This window comes from Bos indicus, chromosome 8, assembly GCF_029378745.1.
Source record: "Bos indicus isolate NIAB-ARS_2022 breed Sahiwal x Tharparkar chromosome 8, NIAB-ARS_B.indTharparkar_mat_pri_1.0, whole genome shotgun sequence".
Taxonomy (NCBI): Eukaryota; Metazoa; Chordata; class Mammalia; order Artiodactyla; family Bovidae; genus Bos; species Bos indicus.
In genome coordinates this window covers 102,559,279-102,583,208 of record NC_091767.1, presented here as the reverse complement: position 1 = coordinate 102,583,208, position 23,930 = coordinate 102,559,279, and the positions used below count along the sequence as shown (strand labels likewise).

The 23,930-nt window shown below is 44.5% G+C and overlaps 2 protein-coding genes and 1 pseudogene across 7 annotated transcripts; 2 read left to right on the top strand and 1 right to left on the bottom strand.

The window, feature by feature from the left end:
* Positions 1–474: 474 nt before the first annotated feature.
* C8H9orf43 (chromosome 8 C9orf43 homolog) lies at positions 475–18,370 on the bottom strand. Of its 6 annotated transcripts, none has more exons than XM_070795324.1 (15): positions 17,877–18,369; positions 17,355–17,460; positions 14,088–14,240; positions 13,837–13,984; positions 11,613–11,664; positions 9,882–9,973; positions 7,827–7,893; positions 6,564–6,694; positions 5,733–5,928; positions 5,279–5,339; positions 4,936–4,994; positions 4,611–4,698; positions 2,456–2,535; positions 1,144–1,210; positions 475–929 (listed from the first exon to the last, which is right to left on the bottom strand). In XM_070795324.1, the coding sequence occupies exons 2-15, from the start codon at positions 17,398–17,400 to the stop codon at positions 721–723; spliced, it is 1,449 nt and encodes a 482-aa protein (XP_070651425.1). In that variant the 5' UTR covers positions 17,401–17,460; positions 17,877–18,369; the 3' UTR covers positions 475–720. The 6 variants fall into 6 exon arrangements, with proteins under 6 accessions (XP_070651425.1, XP_070651426.1, XP_070651429.1 ...); XM_070795325.1 differs by having other exon boundaries at positions 18,172–18,369; XM_070795328.1 differs by lacking the exon at positions 14,088–14,240 and having other exon boundaries at positions 18,172–18,370.
* An 8-nt stretch (positions 18,371–18,378) lies between these two features.
* On the top strand, positions 18,379–21,059 carry POLE3 (DNA polymerase epsilon 3, accessory subunit). The gene is made up of 4 exons (XM_019966766.2): positions 18,379–18,552; positions 18,653–18,738; positions 19,076–19,194; positions 19,479–21,059. The coding sequence occupies exons 1-4, from the start codon at positions 18,487–18,489 to the stop codon at positions 19,649–19,651; spliced, it is 444 nt and encodes a 147-aa protein (XP_019822325.1). The 5' UTR covers positions 18,379–18,486; the 3' UTR covers positions 19,652–21,059.
* Positions 21,060–21,647: 588 nt separating this feature from the next.
* On the top strand, positions 21,648–22,869 carry LOC109563373 (small ribosomal subunit protein eS21 pseudogene; annotated as a pseudogene).
* The last annotated feature ends 1,061 nt before the right edge of the window (positions 22,870–23,930 follow it).

Here is a 23,930-nt window from a genome sequence, read left to right as displayed (position 1 = left end):
GGGGCCCAGGCTTTTATAACTCAAACCTAAGACTCTGGGTCCCTGAGAGTTTCAATAATTTTACCTAATTCTTTTACATAATTTGGAAATTTTTCTGTATTAAAAAAGTTTAAGGATGAAAACATTGTACAAAATCCTTGCAAAAACCAAGCACAGGGGACCCTGAGACTCTGAAATTTTGAGTCTTTACAAGCATTACTGAAATTTTCCTGCAGACTCAGTAACTCGGGAACTGGATCCTTGGACTCTTTTATGTCAGTCCAAGTCCCCTACCACATGAATAGAAATACGACACATAACAATGAATGTTATTTGACAGATGCAGATGTTATCCTCAAGACAAACCATTTCCAGAGAATAAAAGGAAAAGCAACATGTTAGGGGTTTCCACAGCCCAAATTCATCTTCCTATAACTAGAAACCTTTCAGCATTTCAGCGAGGAGATAAAAGTGACCCAGAAACAGAGAAACGTGTCTATTGATAAGCAGCGGCTGTGTTTAATCATTAAAATTACCCTGGGCCCTAAAGGGAGAGAAACAATCCAAGTTAGAAAGGGCTTTTTCTCTCTCTCATTTATTTCAGAAGCAAGTAGAAGCAAATGAAGAAAACAGAATCCCTAAGGTCAGACCCTGGCAAGGGCTCCAGGGAGTCGAAGTCCCCGCTCCTTCCTGCCCTCATGTCCAAGGCCGCTGTGCTTGGGAGCCCGAGCATCCTTCTGCCTACACCTCGGACACTTCACTCTGTGCCCCAGAGGGGTGGGTCTCCTCGTCCTCTTCATCTGTGGCCTGAAGAATCCTCAGCAGTTTGAGCTCCGGGTTCCAGCTAATGCTAGAAGCACTCTTTGGGGACCTCATTTGGTCTTCCAGCAAAATCTCCATCTGAGTCTTGATGTCCTTCTTAGTGTATTCTATTTGGGATAATTTGGGACCTAAAAAAAGACCCAGCCATCAACTGCACCTGTAGCCTTCTCCCAGTTAACTATGAAAAATGGAAGACAGAAAAGGAAGGGCTGGGGAGTCTGGAGGACTCTTCTGATGTATGAGGGTTGTGCCCTCCAGGGAAGTGAACCATCCTGATCAACAGGGTTCTGCTCCCCCTGTCCTCAAGACACTTTCTAAGGTTCCTCCACCCTAGGCTCTTACTCTTCTTACTGCGGGAGGAGTCCAGGGATTTCTTAGCAACGTTTGTCTGTAGTCTCTCTGTGGAATCCTGAAATTCAAAAGTGTAAAGAAACTTGAGTCAGGATTTAGGAAACAAAGGGTTTTTCTAAATGATGCTTTCCTTGGAGAAATTAACGTCTAAGACAGGACAAAATGCCACCATCTGACACTGAAGAGAGAAGCTGGGTCACGGGTTCTTCTGCCTTGCAGGCTGACCATGTGAAGCCAGAATGCAGTTTTCCCCAGTCCCAGCAGTTAACTAAGGGTAAACTGCCTCCAAAGGCGTGTGTATGTATTAGTCACTCCGTCATGTCCCACTGTTTGCAATCCCATGGACTGTAGCCCGCCAGGCTTCTCTGTCCATAGGATTCTCCAGGCAGGAATACTAGAGTGGGATCCTCCAAGGGATCTTTCCAACCCAGGTATCAAACCTGGGCAGCTGCCAGCAATTCTTCCCATTCCTATAAGCACATGCTGTTCTTACCATTATGCTGCTGCTGCTGCTGCTGCTGCTAAGTTGCTTCAGTCATGTCCGACTCTGTGCGACCCCATAGACGGCAGCCCACCAGGCTCCGCCGTCCCGGGGATTCTCCAGGCAAGAACACTGGAGTGGGTTGCCATTTCCTTCTCCAATGCTTGAAAGTGAAAAGTGATCATCATGAGACAGAGTCAATTTCCTCTCCTCTCGAATCTGAACTAGACTTGGATTTTTTTTTTAACAAATAAAATGTGGCAGAAGTGACATGGTTCCAGTTCCAGGCCCATCCCTAGGAAAGTGCCTTCCTGAGATTACTTCTTGGCTGTCAAGAAACCCAGACTAGACATGTGGAGAGGCCTCATAAAAGAGAACTAAAGACAATTTGGCCAAGAGCCCCAGCCCAGCCTCCAGCTGAATGCAGCTGCATGAGTGACCTTAGGCAAGACCAGAAAATTATCCAATCAACCCACAGAATCATGAAAAATAACAAACCACTGTGGTCCCACTTTGGGTGGTTTGTTATACAATAATAGACAACTAAGGGCTTCCCGGGTGGCCCTAGTGGCAAAGAACCTTCCTGCCACTGCAGGAGGCCTAAGAGACGTGGATTCAATCCCTGTCTGGGTCGGGAAGATCCCCTGGAGCAAGGCATGGCAACCCACTCCAGTACTGTTGCCTGGAGAATCCCCATGGACAGAGGAGCCTGGCAGGCTACAATCCACAGCGTCATGGAGTCGGACACGACCGAAGTGTCAGCATGCACACCACAGCCAACTGAAATAGGGCCCTAGCAGGATGTCCCTCATACACTCTCACCTGTTTCAAGGTGGGGCCTTCTGTCTTCATCTGCTGCTGCTGCTTTTTGCTGCTTTCCTGACCTCGTAGAGTTTTGCGACCTAGCAACCACAAGACCAATTCAAGCCTCTTACTGGTATTCCACATCCCATTGCTGGGCTTCTAGTTGACCCCTAGTCTACAGGTGACTCCCCAGCCAGGGCCTTAGAGGCAGGTCAAAGGGAATGAGGCCCTCTTAAGTTCTATTCGTGATTCTGTTCGCCTGGGACTGTGACCACATCTATCATAGAATTAGTGAGTAAGGTAAACTGTGTGTTAAAAGATCCAGGATTCCTCAGAAAAACCTAAGGGGCAAGCACCTGTATGTCAGTATAGCAAAAGAACTCCTAGGTCTATCTGTTCAGTTTATGAATCCTGTTCTTACTTTCTTGTGCCATCCCTAAGTTACCTCTATTGACTTATGAAAATGAACATCCTCCCACCCCCCAATTTCTAGATCTATGACTCTTTTGTGTCAGATCTTTCCCCCAACTAGTCACGAAATGCACTAGTTCTTTCCCTTCTGTTTCTCTTCCTTTAAATGCGCAATTCTTCCAAGCTACCACCAGCAGTATGAGGCTAAAAGGGACAGGCAAACAAGGAAGTCCCTTGCTCCACAGTTGTGCTGGCTCCCTGTCAGCACTGATTCACACCTTAGTTACACTCTGGGGCATTCTGAAAACCACCCAGGCCTGGACCCAACACCATACACTCTGATTTTAATAGGTCTAGGGTGCAACACGGGTGTTAGGGTTTTGAAAGCTCCTCAGTTGATCTCAGGGTGCTGTCAACGCAGATCACCACTGCCCACCACTGAGGATAAAGATCAAACATCTCAGCAGGCCATGTTGTCAGCCTGATCCACCTCTCTCCCTTAAATACCCAACCCCACAGCCACAGCAGACTGCTCAGTGCTCCCTGCAGCCATGCTCCTCCAAGACACGTTCACCCAACCCATCCCTGGTCCAGGAATTCTCTTCCGTATCCGGGAAACTCTCACAAATATCCAGGATCCAGTGCAAAAATCACCTCTTCCATGAGGCCTTTCTCAACTCAGAGAGGACAAGCCACTGCTCTAACCATATAATTCAAAAGGGAGCCCCAGTCACCCAAGCAAAGCTGCTCCTACTGGAGGCACCAGGAAGAGGAACAAGGCACCAGAATGAAACTCAGGGGAGCTGTCATCGCCCTGGATAGCGGGCTAACCTTGAACAAGCGCCTCCGCGCTGGGCCCAGCCCCAGTGCTGTCTACCTCCCATGTAAAGGTCAGGAGGCTTCTTCGATCTCCAGGTTAGAAGATACTTTTAGTATCAGAGAGCAGGATGAGTTGGGAGATAAACCAAGAAAAGCATCCTTCTCAGAAAACACCTCACCCTCGCTTTCCCAGTGCTCCAGGGTTGGAGGGTGAATTCTGACGATTAAACAGTTAGTTCCCCATCACAGACAGTGATGTCCAGTCTATTTAGGGCAGAAGAATCTGCCGCAGTTTAGGGGGATTCTTTCTCCTTGCTTCTCATTCTGCACTCAAACTGAGAAACGTCAGAGGGACCGGGGTAAGTATATCCTTCAGCTCAGACCATAATAAGAACTCCAAAAGAGGGAGTCTCTTATCTGTGGCATGAACGCTAGAGGAAAGGGACTACCGGTCAAGAACTAGCCCCCTGCCTCCTGGACAGGGCTGAACCATGAAAGACTCCTGAGACTTCAACATGTGGCTGAGAAGTGGCTGACTCTGCTTCCTTAGAACTCTCCTGGGGCTCTCGTGAGGGGCCCCGGCTCTTCCCTGTCTCACGGGCCAGTGGGCCCTTGAGGCTCTTCTCTTCAATAACCCGGGCTAACTCTTCATCCTCAAACCGCTTCCTTTTCTAAAGTAGGACCTGAGGAGTAAGTGATTCTGACTCATGCTCATGGCCATCTCTCAAATCCCCACGTGAAGCAGACATCTGGCCCAGCTCACTTGCTGAGCAAATATCTGAAGGAAGGCTGGTACATGGTAGACCAGCCAAACCGAAGCATCCCAAGGAGCATTCAAGTGCCTGACAGACATGGATCCTCAAATGCCAAACGTGTTCAGCTTCTCCTGTCCTCAGCTAGGTCCTGGGATTCTGTCACTCCCAAACCCATACATTCTCCTTACCACAGTGTGGGTCACAAACCACGGCACCTGAATGTTTGTGCGAGGTGTTGTGGCTCCCTGGTTCACTCTTGCATCTCCTTTTAGCCTCCTGAAACCCACATGAGGAGGAGGTGAATTAGGACTTTTGAAAGTGAAGAAATCTCTTCCAAAAGGGTTGAAAAGAAGGCTGTTAGTATAACCACACAGGAACTTTGTATCTACAACCAGCAAACAGGGAGAATCCCATCCCTTGTATAACCCCTTCCTGTTCCAGGCTGCACCCACTCGCTCCAACCCCAAGTGGAAGCATCCAGGCGTCCCGAGCGTCCCTTCGCTGTCACTCTACCTGTTTCCTAGTGGCTGTCTTCACCTTCCTCTGTTGCTGCCGGTGCTGCTTCCTATGACCTGGTGACCAGACAGCCAGCTCAGCCCTCTTCTCCCGGACAGCTCCCACCCTCCCCCAGGGCTGCCTGCTGTGTAGTGAGGCTCCTGGTAGTGAGGCTCTCTCCCCGCTGGTCAGGACCAAGCTGGGAGGGGGTGCTTTTTGAAACTGCAGTCTCCTAAGGTCTACAAGTGACCCTGTATGACTGTGGCTGCAAACGTCACTGAGTTGGGACCAAGATCAAATGTAAGAAATGTGGGCAGAGGGGGGATGGTACCTGGAGACCTAGCAGCATCAGAAAACCTACCCTCTGGTTTCAGGTTAGAATAGTGTTTCTTCAAATGTTCAGGATATCGCAATGCTGGTTTCTAGAGCAAAAAAAAAAAAGGAAGAAGAGAAAAGAAAAAAAGCTCTACTGTAGGTCTTTCTCTTTCCCAAAATGTATCCCCAAATGCCTTTATCCATCGAGTCAATGAGCACTTTTTTGAGAAGCCCAGTGTGTGCAACATTATACCAGGAGCTCGGGAGAGGGGAAAGGTGTGGGAAGCCAAGTGCAGAAGAAATAGAGAACGCTGCTCTCCTCCAACCTCTCCCTGTACATCCACTTTCACCCACACACAGCCCAGTCCTTCTGTGGCACCTGGATCCAGAGTGGAAGAATAGAAGAGAAAGAAATTAGAAAGCTAAGTCCTCCAGACTTGAGGGCAGGTGAGTTTGGACTTGCACCCAGACATCTTCCTCTGAGGGTCCCTAGCTCTTACTTGTAGGGTGAGGCGGTGTACAGATAGATACATCTTAGCAGAAATGGCACTGTCGGGTCGGCTCTTTTCCAAGGGAGATTTCTTTTTCATCATGGCCAACTGTGTCTGCATCTCTGGATAAAGTATGGTTTTCCCTTTATCCAGCAAGAGGCTGAAGGGGACAGACACACAGACAGTCAGCAATAGCTTTTCTTGGCTGCGGAGAAAGAGAAGAAAAGGGCCCTATATTTGCAGACATGTCCACCCTGGGCCTTAAAAGGCATGTACCAACAGATGCTCATTCAGTAGCGGCTTCCAGATGCAACTATGGCCATAATGGCTGAGTGGATTAAGTTTACTATATGTCGGGCTCATGTGCTTTACACCACTGAATCCTTACCACACCCCAAGGGCAGGTTTATGATCTTCACTTTGCAAATGAGGAAAATGAAGATTAATAAGGCTAAATAAATTGTGGAAATTCACGAAGGCAATGAATTTCAATATAAAATTCAAAGGTGGTCTTGCTCCAAACCACAGATCCATTCCGTCTTCCGCTTAACCCATAACTCACCTATAAAAAGAACAGTGTGTCTACCCCCCAGTGAAGGTTTAAATGACAGAATATAGGTAGTGTGCTAATTATTAAGCACAGGGCCTGGCAGGTGGTAAGTACTTAAATGGTGGTGATTATCGTCATCATTGCCTATGCCTAAGTCCACAAGTTCAGGGACCAAGTAGGGGGATGGTTTTCTTCCCTCCCTCCCCAGAAAGAGCACACTGCTTAGACGTTTCTTAGCTTCTAGAGAAAAGAGGATGCTCTGGTTCTCCCACAGCTTACAGGACACTCACTCCTTCAGCAGATCCTGAGGCAACACGTCAAACTGGTTCCATAGAGGTAAGGATTCTGAACTTAGTTGCTCATGCAAGTATGCTGGGGTGGGAGGCGGTATCATTATCCCTGGAAGTTCCAACTTGTGTTTCTGGAAGAGGAACAATAGAAAGAACTCCCTGTAGCACTCTCTTCGATGCCACATTGTCCCACCACCACTCCAGCCTCCCAACACAACGCTGGCGTGGGAAACTCCTTGTTTCCAGACCTACTCCAGCGTCCTCGCCCCCTCTACACGACAACCTGCCACATCTTTACCAATCTGGCTCTTCAACCATATTGTTGAAATCAGATCACACAGGGATTGATGGACTTGTTTCATTATTTCCTCCAAAAGGCTCCGAACAAATATTTATTGGCCAACTATGTGCCAGACAGAGGGCTAGGGCTAGGAATTCAGCAACGAACAAAATGGGCCAAGATACTCTTCTCCTGGATGTAGCAAACTTCCAGCTTTGTGACTTATCCAAGGCTACATTTACCCAATAATTGGTAGAAGTAGCATTAGAAGCACAGGTCCCTGGAGAAGGAAATGGCAACCCACTCTAGTATTCTTGCCTGGGAAATTCCATGGGCAGAGGAGCCCAGCAAGCTAACAGTCCATGAGGTCACAAAGAGTCAGACACGATTTAGTGACTAAACCAACCAACCACCAAAAAAGAAGAAGCACAGGCCCACTGTAACTTCTAGTCTGTTGAAATTCTGTTCCCATCACACCAGGGCTTCCCTGGTGGTGCAGAGGTTAAAGCATCTGCCTGCAATGCAGGAGACCTGGGTTTGATCCCTGGGTTGGGAAGATCCCTTGGAGAAGGAAATGACAACCCACTCCAGTATTCTTCCTGGAAAATCCCATGGACAGAGGAGCCTGGTGGGCTACAGTCCATGGAATAGCAAAGAGTTGGACACAACTGAGTGACTTCACTTTTCACTTTCATCACACTGAAAATTAGTTTCTAATCAACCTAAAATTCCCTCTCAATGCCCAGCAGTTGCTCCTAACATCTCTTCAAGGTGTTCTTTTACCTTCCTACAGGGAGGAGGTAGGGAAAAGACCTAGTTCTTCATTTCTCTGCACAGAAAATGGTTTGGTTATTACACGCCTTCCTTAAGATGGGTTTTATTTTGCAGATGTTGTTCATTTAAAGAGAGAATGCGAGAAGGGGGCAAACAAAAATAAACTCTTACAGACGAAGATCAGGAAGGTTTGGCCACTTTAAACTTACCCCTGGAGATTTCTTTCTGTTCATATTCCCATCCTGGCTGCAAATAATATGCTTCTCCTCAGCTGGGCTTGAAATAAGAATAACCACAACTTATTCCCAGACATCTTAAGCAGAAGCATCAAGGATATTTATGAATGATGACCATGAAGATTTCCATCCTCCATTCAGTACTCAAAGATGGCTGGTTAGGAACTCAGAGGTACCTGCAGTTCAGAGGCTGCTAAAAACAAGAAACCCCCCTCACCTTGCCCTCACATCTAAATTAGGCTCCCCTCCATTCTCTCAAACAATTCAGTTATTTACTTTTATAGTATTAATCCAAATTAGTAATTATATACTTAGGTGCAGGGATGTTTATAATGTCTGAATCCTACCACCACCATAAGACTCCATGAGGATAGGGACAAAGTATTTAGTTTCTTGACTGAATTCCACTGCTTAGCCCAGAGGTGCTCAAATATTGTTTGCTCTGTCATCTTCCTTCTCCTTCTTACCTGGAATACAGATATGATGACTTAAACTCTATCAATCAACTTAGACTTGAAACCCCCATGAAGCACCTCAGAAGGTGGGAGCCATGGCCCAAAAAGCTATTAACAGAAGGTGTTCTGGTGTCTGATTACCTCATGGAGCTGAGATACAAGCCATGGACCACCTAACTCTGGGCTTCTTTTATATGAAAAGAAAGAAACCCTTAGTGGTCTTTTGTTTACACCATATATATTCACACACACACACACACATACATATAAAAGCATTCACAGGATGTTTTTAAAAGAAAATAAAGTCTCATCATCTCTAGACTGAAGATGGCAACCCACTCCAGTATTCTTGCCTGGAAAATTCCATGGAGGCTACAGTCCATGGGGTTGCAAAGAGTCAGACATGAGTTAGCGACTTGAACAACATGTCTAAACAGTCACTCTAAAAGAATCTGAGAGCCTCAGCAGTCATGAAAGAAAAATCCGTTTCTTCCAACGATTGTCAAAGATTAGCAAATCTTTGGACCTTCACCAAGTGATCTTTATCATAGCTGCTTTGTACACAAATTCTATATGCTATTCATTTTGTATCAATGCTCTAGTCCTTAGGCTTGAGACCAAAGATTTGGGTGCTTCACTGAAAACTTTTACTAGTTGCTGATGACTAACAATAAAAACTGATAGAAGGCATTTGTTTCTTACTAAACTTCACAAATACATTGGGCCCTATCTTGTATGCTATTTACAGACAAGTAGCCTGGAAAATCCCATGGATGGAGGAGCCTGGTAGGCTGCAGTCCATGGGGTCGCTGAGGGTGGACACGACTGAGCGACTTCCCTTTCACTTTTCACTTTCATGCACTGGAGAAGGAAATGGCAACCCACTCCAGTGTTCTTGCCTGGAGAATCCCAGGGACAGGGGAGCCTGGTGGGCTGCCATCTATGGGGTCGCACAGAGTCGGACACGACTGAAGTGACTTAGCAGTAGCAGCAGAATTTGATGTAGAAAAGTCCAAAGCATGAATCTCAAAGTGCACTAACAAGAATTCCAGGGCAGCATTTAGGGCTTCTCTGGTAGCTCAGTTGGTAAAGAATCCACCTGCAATGCAACCCTAACCCTAACCCTAACCCTAATGCAGGAGACCCTGGTTCAATTCCTGGGTCAGGAAGATCTGCTGGAGAAGGGATAGGCCACCCACTCCAGTATTCCTGGGCTTCCCTTGTAGTTCAGCTGGTAAAGAATCTGCCTGCAATGTGCGAGACCTGGGTTCGATCCCTGGGTTGGGAAGATCCCCTGGAGAAGGGAAAGGCTACCCACTCCAGTATTCTGGCCTGGAGAGTTCCATGGACTGTACAGTCCATGGGGTCACAAAGAGTCGGACATGAATGAGCAACTTTCACATCACTTCAAGAAGTAAATGCAAGAGGCCATGGCCTTCTGCTCTGCTTGACCTCCTCCTTCATGCAAATAGGTAGCTAAAAAGGAGTTCACAGAGAGAAGGCTGGCAGAAGACAGTAGGCATTTGTAGAACACAAGAGTTGAAGACTCCCAAGTTCTCAACATGATACTCACCTCACATGCTTCTCTGGGATCCAGATGACATCCATATTTCCTACATCTTGAGGACAAGGAAGCTTTGTCTCATTCAAATTCAGCACTGATAGCTAAGAGAAAAATATAAAACCTATGTATGGCTTAAAGGTACCACTCCTGATGGTATTCAGTACCAGGCTAAGGAATGAATCATCATGCTAACCAAAAAGGTATGGTGGTTCAGAAGATGATAAAAAAAAAAAAAAAAAAGAATAAAATAAACATTTCTTATCCCAAAAATAGCTTCATAATATTCCTTCGAGAAACCAAGCTATCAGGAAAGGTACTCTGCAAGAGTGAGCACTGATGAGTGAATGGTCTCCCCGGCCTCCCTGTGACATCAGGGCAGCATTTAGCAACTCGCAACCCCACCTCATAGGAGGACACCTTGGGGCTTACCCAAGGGAACACTACTTATTCTGCCCACTGCACTCCAAAAACTAAGATCCCCTGTAGATAAAACAATACAATCTGGGAGCAGGGAGAGAACCGAAAGAAGCAGAAGCAAGTTTTTCTCTTTTATAGCCTGTCTACAATTACAAGCATCTACATAAAAGTTAAAGTCATAATTTTTTTTCACATTTTGCTATTTAGGACACTAGATTTATAAGGAAAGTTTATAAATCATCTAGTCTGTACCCCTAGCAGGATTCATGCAGGAAAAAAACTATTAAAAATAGGTTGTCCCCATGAAAAGAAACTGACCGACTTGGGGGAACAGAGGAGATATTTGGGGCACATGCATTTTGAATTTAGAACCATATGTATGTATTATCCTAGACAAACAATTAATTTAAAAACTAATTTAATCTAACACTCTCATTCTGAAGAGGCCAAAGAGGTAAGTGATTTGTTTACTCATCTATCCAAGCCCATCTACCCTCCCTCGGTTCTTACACTCTCCACCACGTGACACTGAAAAGTGAAGGATCTCATAGGAAAAAATAAACGGCATCCGGGAGGACTGCAAAGAATAGCAAATCTCTACTGTGGACAAGCAGGAGGGTTTTCTCTTCTTAAAATATAGCTCTTTTCCTAACTAGCTGTGCTTTTGAAAAAATCACTTCCTATCTGGGCCTCAGTTTCCTCAACTGTAAGATAAATGAGACAGACCACAGAAATAGTTTTCAAACTGCAGTTGTAACTTATTCATAGGTCACAAAATCAAATTTTGTGAATCACAGCCTACACTGTTTTAAAATGAAAGAGAAAAGGATAGAAACTTTCACAGTATAGTGTAACTTACAGTTAGGGTGAAGATTGTCCCATGGTATTTTATTGTAAAATGTATTTCTTACCATAAGTGATAGCTAAAAAAGTTTTAAAATCATGAGTATAGCCGATCTTGAGGCTCATTTTAGACCTGACATTCCAGCATTCTAATTTCCCTGTATTATGAGATGACAGTAGCTGAACACGCTGTATACAGGAGAGATAGAAAATTCTTAACTATGGAAAACTGCCACAAATAAATATCACTAGGTCTGGGATTTCTAGAAACAGTATAACATGTAAAAACATTAGCACAGAGTCTAGTAGTAAGGGCTACTAGACTAATAGTAAGGGCTAATAGTAAGGGCTCAGTAGTAGGTAGTTATCATCATCATTATTCGGATTACAGTCATCCTCAATGTTAAATAAAGGCAACATTTTATTCCCAGTAATAAAGAGAAAATGCTGAGGAAATACCTTTTTTAATCTGTGACTTACTTTGGGAGATCTATCAGCACGGTTCATTAAGTCTCTGTCAGGTAAATCCTTCCTAAAAAATGAGTTTCCAAACATGAAACAGAGTCACAAAAGACTTACTGGGATGATAAAGTTCGTGCTATGAGGAAAAGCTCCTACTTATCTACAGAAAACCTTGGACTTAATACCTACCAAATGAATGTCAGGTCTTATCATCTTCTTAAGTTTTGCTTGTTTGTTTTTCCTTGAACAACTTCTAGACATTGCACATTGCAAAACCTTCATAACTATTTGTTGCATCAAACTGAATTCCTAGCCTACGCCTTTCTCCAACTACAGTTACATAACCATCAGTAAAAAGTTATTCAGTAATTTTGACGGAGATGTTAAAAGACATGCTGCGCTGCACTTAGTCGCTCAGTTGTGTCCAACCCTGTGACCCCACAGACTGTAGCCCACCAGGCTCCTCTGTCCATGGGGATTCTCCAGGCAACAACACTGGGGTGGACTGCCACGTCTGTCAGGGAATGTTTAACAGGAGGATTCCTACGTGCTGTTTCTCACAAGTCCTTTGTTTCTTTTCAAGCGGAGCAGAATGCTGCTCCCAGGAACCAGGGTCATTGTGTGAAACAGGCTTGAGTCTCCTTTAGTAAACATTCTCTTTACGACAAAACTGCTTAGTCTCGATCCCCTTTCTTGAGATATGGATGGCCTTCTGACCTTGTGGCAATTATTAATCCCTTGTTCCCTTGGTAACGGTTGTTATACGCTTGGTTTTCAGATCTTTATCATTGACAAAAGAAACTTCTTATACTATAGCCTATATATACACACAGAAAAATCATTAAAGCACCTTTGCTCCATCAGAGCTTGGGTCCCTGTGTCTTTCTCTCTCTCTCTCTCTCTCTCTCTCTCTCCGGCTGATTTCTTGGAGCACAGAGACCCGTCTTGCTCACTCTTCTGCCGGGCCTCTAAGACTCTCTCGAGAAGGCGCCCTGTGCCTTCACCCCATCTCGAGAGGGCACCCCTTGCCTTCGTGAGTGATGCAAGTCCTGTGTCAAGGACTTTATTGGTTTTCTGCGTAAACCAGGGAGTATCAGCCTCTTTCTGTCTTTCACTTTGTTATTGCCGCCTCCAGACTGCCAGGTCCCGGTCCATTAAAGGACCCCAACACACATCCTCCTCCAGGGGATCTCCCCAACCCCAAGATTGATCCCAGGTCTCCCTCACTGCAGGTAGATTCCTTACCATCTGAGCTACCAGGGAAGCCAATAAACAAAATGTGGGGCTTCCCTGGTGGCCCAGTGGTAAAGAATCCACTTGCCAATACAGGAGACCCAGATTCAATCTCTGATCCGGGAAGATTCCACATGCCAAGGAGCAACTAAGCCCATGCACCACAACCACTGAGCCTGGGCTCTAGGGCCCAGGAGTTACAGCTAACGAAGCCCGTGCGCCCTAGAGCCAGTACTCCACAACAAGAAAAACCACTGCAAAGAGAAGCTCGCATACCGCAACTAGAAAGCAGCCCCCAGTTGTCACAACTAGAGAAAAGCTCGTCCAGCAAAGAAGACCTAGCACAGCCAAATAAATCAATAAATCATTTTTTAAATGTGGCACTGACATACAATGGAACATTTTTCAGCCTTAAAAAGGCATGAGGTTCATTCATGTGACAACATCAATGAAGCTTGAAAACATTATCCAGGGTGAAATAAGCTAAACACAAAAGAACAAATATTGTACGAGTCCACTTACATGAGGTACCTAGAACAGGCAAATGCATAGAGGCGAAAAGAAAAACAGAATAGAGATCACCAGGGAGTAGAGGGAAGAGGGAAAGGAGAGTTATTGTTTAACCAACTCCTACAAGACAAGCAAGAATACTTTGTTTCCCACACTGCCTACTCATTACTCCTTTAAGGGAACTGCTAAAGGATTTGTTTGTCTTGTTTGGTGGTGGGTTGGGGTGGGGGGCTGGGGTGGGTGGTTGTTTGTTGGTGTTTTTTTGGCTATCCCATGTGGTTTCCCATGTGGTTTGTGGAATCTTAATTCCCTGACCAGGGATTGAACCCCAGGCCACAGCAGTGAAAGTGCCAAGTTCCACCCCCTGGGCCTCCAGGGCATTTCTCATTAATGCTTTGTTTTTAATCTGGCTTTCTCAAAGTTCAGTACATAGGCAAAGAAAGTTAACCCAAAATTTTGAGGTATTAAGCCGTTTAAGGAAGATTCCATGATTATTTACCTGCCTTCAAACTTGGAGTCAAACTTTGAACTCAATAGTGAGCGAGCCTTTGTGAAGGTAAATCCTGGTAAGTGACACCGACACATAACTCTCTTGGCTGGGAAGCAGGAATCTGCGATGTTTACAATGGTAAGCACTGGGAGCTTGTCTGAAAGACCAGACCAGAAGAAAACATACAACATGGCATGAGGGAGCCAAATAGAAACAATTCAAGGATCTTGTAAGGGAGGACACAGGGCTGGCTAATTCACCTTCAGCATCCAGAAAAGATTTGGAGGAGGAGTCCAGAAGTCGAGGGTGGCCCCTCTCAATCCGGCGGATAGTTGCCCAGCATTGTGGATGCTGACAGACAGCCAGGTCACAGGTAGTTTCATCCCACTGGCTTTTATCTGGCAAATCCATATCTACAAATGGTTTAGGACAAAAGCCAGTCTTGCAGCTTTCTAGCCCTCTGGAGAAACCACCACCATACAATTAGGGAATATTACGTCCCCATGGATTGTGGTAGGCAACAATCCATGGGGTCGCAAAGAGTCAGACATGACTGAGCGACTTCACTTTCACATACATTAGCTAGTCCAGATATTAATTTGGACTCAAAGCATAAAATGTTTTTATTGAATCATATTGATAAACAGTGGTTACAGGATAGTTAAGAATGGGGTACCATGAAAGTATGAAAATCTCAGCATGGAATAGAGTGACAAGAATTTGGATTCAGACTGACTTCAGAAGGCCTCCCAATTGACCATTTAATTAATAGCTGAGTGACCTGAGATTTAACCAATCTGAGCTTCAGTTTCCTTAGCTGCAAAATGAGGAAAAGCCTATTTCACAGATCAGATCAGATCAGATCAGTCGCTCAGTCGTGTCCGACTCTTTGAGACCCCATGAATTGCAGCATGCCAGGCCTCCCTGTCCATCACCAACTCCTGGAGTTCACCCAGACTCATGTCCATCGAGTCAGTGATGCCATCCAGCCATCTCATCCTCTGTCGTCCCCTTCTCCTTCCTGCCCCCAATCTCTCCCAGCATCAGAGTCTTTTCCAATGAGTCAACTCTTCGCATGAGGTGGCCAAAGTACTGGAATTTCAGCTTTAGCATCATTCGCTCCAAAGAAATCCCAGGGCTGATCAGGGTCACTACAATTAGTTAATGGATATTAACAGGTCTGGCAAACAGTTCAAGATAATTATTAACATCCTTTCCTTTCCCCTTTCATTAACCATTAGGGAGAGGATGCCCCAATCTCCAAAAAGCCTTATCAAATTATAACCAACGTACATAGGACCTGAATATCCACAAATAATTGTATACACAGGGGCTTCTGGAACCAATTCCCTGTGGGTAACATATCACAGGACAGATAAGTCACAGAAGTGCTTTAGATGGCTCAAAACTTTAGAAGAGATGCTTCATTTTTCAATATGGTCCATTTTTCAATATGCTCCAGTTCTCATACAGGCAGCTAAAATACCCACCAGAAATGAATGGGTTTGCTGAAACAGCAAGTCAGTCGACTCAGAAGTTGGATCAGAAGCCACTAGCTTTTTATTTACTGGCTCTATGGTCTTTGGCAAGTGAATTCACCTCTCTCAGCCTGTTTCCTCATATAAAGTAGGAAAAGGGAAATCCCTAAGTAGGATTGCAGAAGCATTAAATGAAGTAATGTGCTTTTATGTATGATATATAACAGGTACTCAATAAATGTTATCTTTCTCCCTCTAGAAATGTTTTAGGCAATCACTACCACCAGATCCTTAATAACTTTTTTTAAGGAGAGTGTCCATTTCTTCTTTCTTTTACTCAAAACAATTATTTGACTATCAAATACGTGAGGGGACCTGTTATGAGCACTGAGAACAATAATGAACCAAATAAGTCTCTGTTCTAAACAGCTTATAATTTAAACCAAAGATAACAAACTAGTAGCCTGGAATTGCACCTGACCAGTGGCCACAGGACTGGAAAAGGTCAGTTTTCATTCCAATCCCAAAGAAAGGCAATGCCAAAGAATGTTCAAACTACCGCACAATTGCACTCATCTCACACGCTAGTAAAGTAATGCTCAAAATTCTCCAATCCAGGCTTCAGCAATACGTGAACCGTGAACTTCCTGATGTTCAAGCTGGTTTTAGAAAAGGCAGAGGAACCAGAGATCAAATTGCCAACATCCGCTGGATCATAGAAAAAGCAAGAGAGTTCCAGAAAAACATCTATTTCTGCTTTATTGACTATGCTAAAGCCTTTGACTGTGAGGATCACAATGAACTGTGGAAAATTCTGAAAGAGATGGGAATACCAGACCACCTGATCTGCCTCTTGAGAAATTTGTATGCAGGTCAGGAAGCAACACTTAGAACTGGACATGGAACAATAGACTGGTTCCAAATAGGAAAAGGAGTTCATCAAGGCTGTGTATTGTCACCCTGTTTATTTAACTTATATGCAGAGTACATCATGAGAAATGCTGGACTGGAAGAAACACAAGCTGGAATCAAGATTGCCGGGAGAAATATCAATAACCTCAGATATGCAGATGACACCACCCTTATGGCAGAAATTGAAGAGGAACTCAAAAGCCTCTTGATGAAAGTGAAAGTGGAGAGTGAAAAAGTTGGCTTAAAGCTCAACATTCAGAAAACAAAGATCATGGCATCTGGTCCCATCACTTCATGGCAAATAGATGGGGAAACAGTGGAAACAGTGTCAGACTTCATTTTTGGGGACTCCAAAATCACTGCAGATGGTGACTGCAGCCATGAAATTAAAAGACGCTTACTCCTTGGAAGAAAAGTTATGACTAACCTAGATAGCATATTGAAAAGTAAAGACATTACTTTGCCAACAAAGGTCCATCTAGTCAAGGCTATGGTTTTTCCTGTGGTCATGTGTGGATGTGAGAGTTGGACTGTGAAGAAGGCTGAGCACGGAAGAATTGATGCTTTTGAACTGTGGTGTTGGAGAAGACTCTTGAGAGTCCCTTGGACTGCAAGGAGATCCAACCAGTCCATTCTGAAGGCTATCAGCCCTGGGATTTATTTCTTTGGAAGGCATGATGCTAAAGCTGAAACTCCAGTCCTTTGGCCACCTCATGCGAAGAGTTGACTCATTGGAAAAGACTCTGATGCTGGGAGGGATTGGGGGCAGGAGGAGAAGGGGACGACAGAGGATGAGATGGCTGGATGGCATCACTGACTTGGTGGACGTGAGTCTGGGTGAACTCTGGGAGTTGGTGATGGACAGGGAGGCCTGGCGTGCTGCGATTCATGAGGTCGCAAAGAGTCGGACATGACTGAGCAACTGAACTGAACTATGACTTGTTTTGTTTCACCTACACTTTGAGCCATTACTTAAAAATGGAAATAGTCCATATAATGTCCAGATTTCCGGCTCCTCTTAAAGATCAAAATATCTGACAACACAGAGGCCCAATTCCAACCACACAGCACCTGGCTGGAGCTGCGCACTTCCTAACATCTTTAAACCAGGTGTATTCTATCCAAGTGGAGACTTACCCCACCAAACTCTATCATCTGTATCTGAAGCAGTTTCAGTTGCCATTTATCACCAATTTTGCTGCTCTTTTTCTTATAACAGAGAAATAGTTCTCTGTGCTCAACTCTGTAACACAAACAGGAAAACTAAAAGTGACCTGAAATAGCAAGTTTCAAGGGAAAAAAAAAGAAATAATTTCTGCTCAGTGAGCGTTGAGGACAATTTCTACATATGTAATAGAAAAATGATAGAACTTAAAAAGCCACTGCAAAACCATGAAAAATATTTTTGACTAGGAAAGATGCACGATGAACAATTCAATGAAACAAAAAACAAATACAACTGTAACAGGGTTTGTTTTTGAATGCTTATGTAACGTTACGTTACTCCTACAAACGGCTGGGTGTTGCCCTTTTGTTACCCAACCAGCCCGAATTGAGCCCAGAGGTCTAGTCATGCCTGTGTCGATGTTGCCAGCTTTAGTACCATGCTGGCAAAGTAGTTTGTATTAAAAAACTTTAGGTAACAGCTATCCTTAATACCATTATTACAAAGTTGAGAAGACTAAAAAGATTAGTGGGAGAATGCGGCAACAGATGGCCATGATTCCTCGAAACCAAAGCAGAAACCAAGTTATTAGTACGCCAAGGCCCACGGGAAGTCGCAGCTCCAGACGAGCTAAGCTGTGGGCCAGAGCCCAGCCTCTCGTCCGAAGGAGCCCCGCCCCGCCGGCTCAGTCCACGCCTCCCTCTCCCACGCTAGGCGCCCGGCCGCTCCGTCGCCAGGCAGCGGCGCAAAGCACTATGGGGAAGGAACGGAAGCCCCAGTGGGCCATACTTAATTTCTAGATGTGATGGAAGGGTGAAGCAGGGAAACGAGCCTGGGAAGGGATGCCAGGTGCCTGTGAGGCCGGACGGAAGGCCCTCGGGCCGAAACCATGGCAGCGTGGGAAGTTCAGACGCACCGGCCACTGGAGGCGGAGGCGGGGCTGCGGGAGGAAGGCGGCTCTGGCGCGCGGGGCACTGTGGGACACGTTGTAGGCAACGTGGGGTGGGACGGAAGCCTCGCTGGGTCAGACCGTGGCGACGCGGGAAGTCCGGACGCCGTGGCGGCCAGAAGCGGAGGTCGCAGGCACGGTCCCCGGCCGCGACCATGGCGGAGAGGCCCGAGGACTTAAACCTGCCCAATGCCGTCATCACCAGAATCATCAAGGAGGCGGTAAGCAGCTCCAGCTGGCGGCCGGACCGGGAGCGGACGAGCGGGCAGTGGGAAACAGGTGCTGGGCCGGTAGCTTTGCTCACCCTCGCTTTTCTCACAGCTCCCGGACGGTGTCAACATTTCCAAGGAGGCCCGGAGCGCCATCTCCCGCGCCGCCAGCGTCTTCGTGCTGTACGCCACATCCTGGTAAGGCGGGCAGACTTAGTCGAAGCTTAGCTGGGCTAAAGCCTAAGGAGGCGTAAAGAGAGCCACCTGATTCGGAGTTCGTAACCTGGACCCCGCAAACCCCGATAATTATGTTCTACCTCAATGGAGCGAGGTTCCGAGCCCTCGTTCTAGATCTTGAAACCTCTGAAACAAAATAAGACAATTACTTTAACCCTTTTGTATAGGGAAGGGTGGGACTCACCGTGTCACAAATATCCATGCAGGTTTTCCCGTTCCACCTTTGGGTGCTCCTTTTCCCACCCACACCATACGCGGCAAGAGCGCATCTGACAGCCCTTAATCTTTCTTCTTTCAGTGCCAACAACTTTGCGATGAAAGGGAAACGCAAGACACTGAATGCCAGCGATGTGCTGTCAGCCATGGAGGAGATGGAGTTTCAGCGGTTCGTAACCCCGTTAAAAGAAGCTCTGGAAGGTAACTGCGTTTTCGTCTTCTTGAACATCCAAGTCGATGTTCATCCTAAATGACCTGCTCATTTAGGCCCTGAGATTTTATCAACTTGAGTCTCTTTTTTAAAAAGTCCAGTAGCAAGTATTGGATGCGACTCAAATGGCAGGCACCACCTCATTATCTGTTTGGTGATGCTGGGCAGATTATTTTTCCTTTTGTACCTCAGCTTTTCCAGTTACCCAGTTGATTTAGCTGCTGCTGTCTGTCTGGTTCAGCCTTGCTTCCTAACCTCCTCTTTATCCTTACAGCTTATAGGAGGGAGCAAAAAGGCAAGAAGGAAGCTTCAGAGCAAAAGAAGAAGGACAAAGACAAAAAAACAGATTCGGAAGAGCAGGACAAGAGCAGGGATGAGGACAATGATGAAGACGAGGAAAGGCTGGAGGAAGAAGAACAGAATGAAGAGGAGGAAGTGGACAACTGAGGAGAATGGGGAGATGCCCCTTGGAAGGAACCACGTGAAAACCTGGTACATGTTTGTGTGAAGCTTTTTCCGGCTGGGCAGAGTAGTCTTAGGCAGAAGAGCCTGAGAAGATTGAAATAAAAACTGAATTATCATCAGGATTATCATCAAAGCCAGTGCTTCCCAGACTCAGAGCATCTGAGTAGCAGAATCCTGTTTTGTTTAATCAGTCTCAAGGTTATAACTTTTTGGCAAGAGGGATTCTAAATGGCTAATTTAATTGGTCAGTTTGATCTCTTTTGTTTACATACACATATAGTTAGGCAGTTGTTGACCCCCAGTTCCCTCCCTGCCCCCCAGAAAAGTAATGACAACTTCCATGCTGCCAACTGTGTCCCAAATCACAGAGGCAGTTAAGGCTCAGGAAAAATTGGGGTTTGATCACAGTCAACCTATTTGATTATACAGTATTTGGCAATACTAGCTTATTTCAAGTGATCAGAATGGCTTAGCTTTAGGAAACTACTAAAAAGGTTGACGAGAACAATGAAACCTGCTGTCTCTTCACTTGACAGTAACATGAATTGAATTTGGTTTTCTACAGACCCACTTGGCCTAGAGCCCTTCTATATTGCCTGTAGGCGTGTAACCTGCTTGGGAGGCTACCTTCTAGGCACATATTGTTTTTAAATCCGCAGAGTAGAATTAGTTAAGCAAGGTTGCCAATGTCTTACTCTTACAAAACAGATGGTTTAGTTTTAAATCCACCTCACTGCCTGCCACTGTACAGCTTCAGGATTTGTCATCACCTCCTGGAAGGTATAAAATTCCAGGTTTTCGTGTCCCGTAGTCCATCTTCCAGATTTGTGACTATGGCTTTTCGTTTTTCCAATTCATGACAAGTTCCGAACTTTATTTCTTTTAGGCACAACTTTCTCCCTCTGTGCTTCCCACCACCTGTCTCTGTCCTGCCTCTCCTCTGCTCCCCATTCCGACTTTCTCTGTCCCTCTTTTTTTAACTTCTGCCAACCCAGGAACTTGGATGACCTGCAGTACCCAGAGTATGGGTTCCTCTGATTCCCTAGTTCTAATCTCATGTCTTAAAACTGATTTTGTAAACCTCTTTGACCCATGAGGGAAATCTGATGGTGCTCAGGAATTTAATTCCTCCCCTAACCCATCCCCTTTAACTGCTTCTAAGTATCTCTGTTGACCTTTCCAGGTTTTCTTCTCTTTCCATTTGGTGCTCCAAGCACTTTTTTGTTGGTCTCTTTAAGTTGAGTGCTTGGAGATTGAAGGGTAGTGAAGTGTAGTTTGACACTGTTGATTTGTTAAATGAATACAGTGGAAAGTTTGTTGATAATTGAGTGAAGAATATTGAGAAAATTATAATGCTTTGTATAATAAAAAACATTATTGTTAAAAGTGATGACTCCTCTATCATCTGTCTTGTTGATAACAAGAGTGCTTTGGGGGAGGACCATGGACCACGTACTATATAGTTCTTGTGGTGTGAACTGGGCCAGATCCTTGTAAATACAGGCTCTTGCATCATCTTGGACCGCCAGCAGATGTTGGTGGTTAACAGGTAAGGGTGCTGCTCTTCAACCACAGTGAGAGCTTTCCACGGCTCTGCTGGGCACCCTATACATACTAGATGCAAACATTTATTGAATCCCTGCTATGTGTCTGGCAGTGTTCAAACTGCTATCAAGTATTAACTCTTAAACCCTATGAAGGACCTAACTGCTGTTAGCTCCATGATTTCAACTGTAACACCATATTACCTCTGATCTATATAGCTGTTTCAAAGCATTTTTCATACAAACACAACCCCAGTGGCTTTTCCTTCTCCACAGCAGAAACATCCCTTTTTTTTTTCCCCTGTTCTCACATTTATATTTGTATGAAAGACAAAGTTATTCAGTATATATTTGTTTCTTATTTCTCCCTTGCAATTTATATTGATGATATATCTCTAACAGTTAGCTATAATGTGACAGTATTACGTCTCTGGGAAAACAGCATACACTGAGTCCTTCATAGTTGGTTACTGTACAAGTTTTTTTATTTTTTTTAATACACTAAAGTGCAGTTTTTTCATCTCTAAATTGGCAGTATAATACCTATCTTGAAAGAATTTAAAATATAATAGAAGATTCTTAAACAGCGGCATATACACAATAAGGCCTTGTTTTTATCTTTTTCTCTTCTGTACACACGTTCATTTCCCTTTGAATTAACAGATTCCGAATTGGAAAGAAATCATTTTTGTAAGAAGCACTGAGATTCTTTGAAAGAATGAGTGAAACTAGGTGGGCTGGTGTCCGGGCAGGGGGGACAGCACAGGGCCCGAAACACTCACTCAACATGCAGAACGCCTGAAACTTCGTGGATCTGTATGTGCTGTGGAACCATATCATTGGCGCCAAGGACCATGCGTCCATCCAGATGAACGTGACTGAGGTTGACAAGGTGACAGGCAGGTTCAACAGCCAGCCAGTTTAAAACCTCTATCTGCAGGGCCATTCGCAGGATGGGCGAGTCAGATGACTCCATTCTCCAGCTGGCCAAGGCTGACGACATCTCAAAGAACTTCTGACTAGAGACGATCCGGGACATGGAATATCTGTTATAAATAAATAGTGAAAACCTTAAAAAAAAAAAAAAGAATCGATGAAACTGATAATCTTGTCTAAGATAATTAGTTTTCTTTCATACTAGTAGACTAAGAAAAATGTAAAATCTGGATACATACACAACATAACATTTGTACTCTGTGATGAAATTGAAGACTAATCCCTGTAGCTTCTGATAGACATCAGAGGCACTGTCGTCAAGTATTTGTTTTTGGAGCAGAATTCAAACTAAATTTCAAGTTTCAGTTTGCTCATTCTATGTCAATATATTCATTTCTAATTATATAATTTAATTTTTAAAATTTAGGTAATATTGATTTCTAACAAATTTCATAAAAATAGTTTAGTGGGGTCTTGGTTTTGTTTGTTTTTATTTTTATTTAGTAAGTACGATATACATACAAAAAGTACAAATAAGAGTAGAGTTTTGTAAATTTTCACAAACAACACATTCATGAAACACACTGAGATCAATAAACAACACGACCAGCACTCTAAAAAAGTCTTTGATTTCCCTTCTCATTATTCCCTATCTACCCAGTAGTAGTCACGATCCTGACTCCCAGCACAGATTGACTTTGCCTGGGTTTCTACTTCATATAAACGAAATCATGCAATATGTTCTCTTGTGTCTGACTCCTTTTGTTCAACATTATATTTAAGATTTATATTGTTGCATTCACAGTACTTTTTAAGAGTACTGTTAAGAGTAACAGATTAAGGTAGAATTATATTTTAACGGCTGCAGAAGTGGAAACAGGTCTGTCAGCCAAGAATAAGAGATAAAGGGGCTTCCCTGGTGGACCAGTGGTTAAGACTGAGCTCTCAAATCAGGGGGCACAGGTTTCATCTCTGGGGGGGAAATAAGATCCCACGTGAGACATGAAAAAAATAGATTATACTAAACAGCACTAAGATCCCGAATATGGCATGGCATGGCCAAAAAGACATAGGGGAAAATATATTAAAATTTCCACCCTGTGATTACCTCTATGAGGGAGGCTTCCCAGGTGGTGCTAGTGGTAAAGAATCCTGCTGCCAATGCAAGAGACTCGAGTTTGATCCCTGGATCAGAAGATCCCATAGAGTAGGAAATGGCAACCAACTCCAGTACTCTTGCCTGGAAAATTCCGTGGACAGAGGAGACTGGTAGGCTATAGTCTACAGGGCCGCAAAGGGTCAGACACAACTGAGTGACTGAACACACCTCTATGAGTTGAAGGAGTATGGTAAACACGTATTGAGAAATCCTAGTGGTGACATGGGGCAAATTAATCTCTTGGCAATTGTTTTCCCAATCTATAAAATGAAGATAATAACATAGTTGTCATCAAATGTAGATAAGTGAATGTAAAACGTATGGTACTGTCCCTGGACTCTTTAATGCACAAAAAACATTACTTTCTTTCCACCACCACCTTCCTTATTTGAACACAGATCAGAACTAAGCAGTATCATATTCTCCCAGCTTTAAGCCTCTCTGTCTCTTAGACTTTGAATATAAAGAGGTATAAAACAGGTTTGGAGTACAGATTTTGATAAAACCTGAGAGTAAGTGTAATACAACCCACTGGCATCCTTCACAGATCAAAATCAACAGTTCAATAATCCCTGTCTCACTTTTACAAAGGAATTCCTTTGCTACAGTATTGACCCCGATC

Excerpts from the sequence above, each read along its gene's own strand:
- C8H9orf43 (XM_070795324.1), bottom strand. The coding sequence starts at position 17,400 with ATGGCAACTGAAACTGCTTCAGATACAGATGATAGAGTTTGGTGGG. Across the intron at positions 9,974-11,612 it reads GTGCTGATAGATCTCCCAAA|CTATCAGTGCTGAATTTGAA; the intron begins GTAAGTCACAGA and ends TTTTTCTCTTAG. Across the intron at positions 1,211-2,455 it reads AAGGCCCCACCTTGAAACAG|GATTCCACAGAGAGACTACA; the intron begins GTGAGAGTGTAT and ends TTTGAATTTCAG.
- POLE3 (XM_019966766.2), top strand. The coding sequence starts at position 18,487 with ATGGCGGAGAGGCCCGAGGACTTAAACCTGCCCAATGCCGTCATCACC. Across the intron at positions 18,739-19,075 it reads GTGCTGTACGCCACATCCTG|TGCCAACAACTTTGCGATGA; the intron begins GTAAGGCGGGCA and ends TTCTTCTTTCAG. Across the intron at positions 19,195-19,478 it reads GTTAAAAGAAGCTCTGGAAG|CTTATAGGAGGGAGCAAAAA; the intron begins GTAACTGCGTTT and ends TTATCCTTACAG.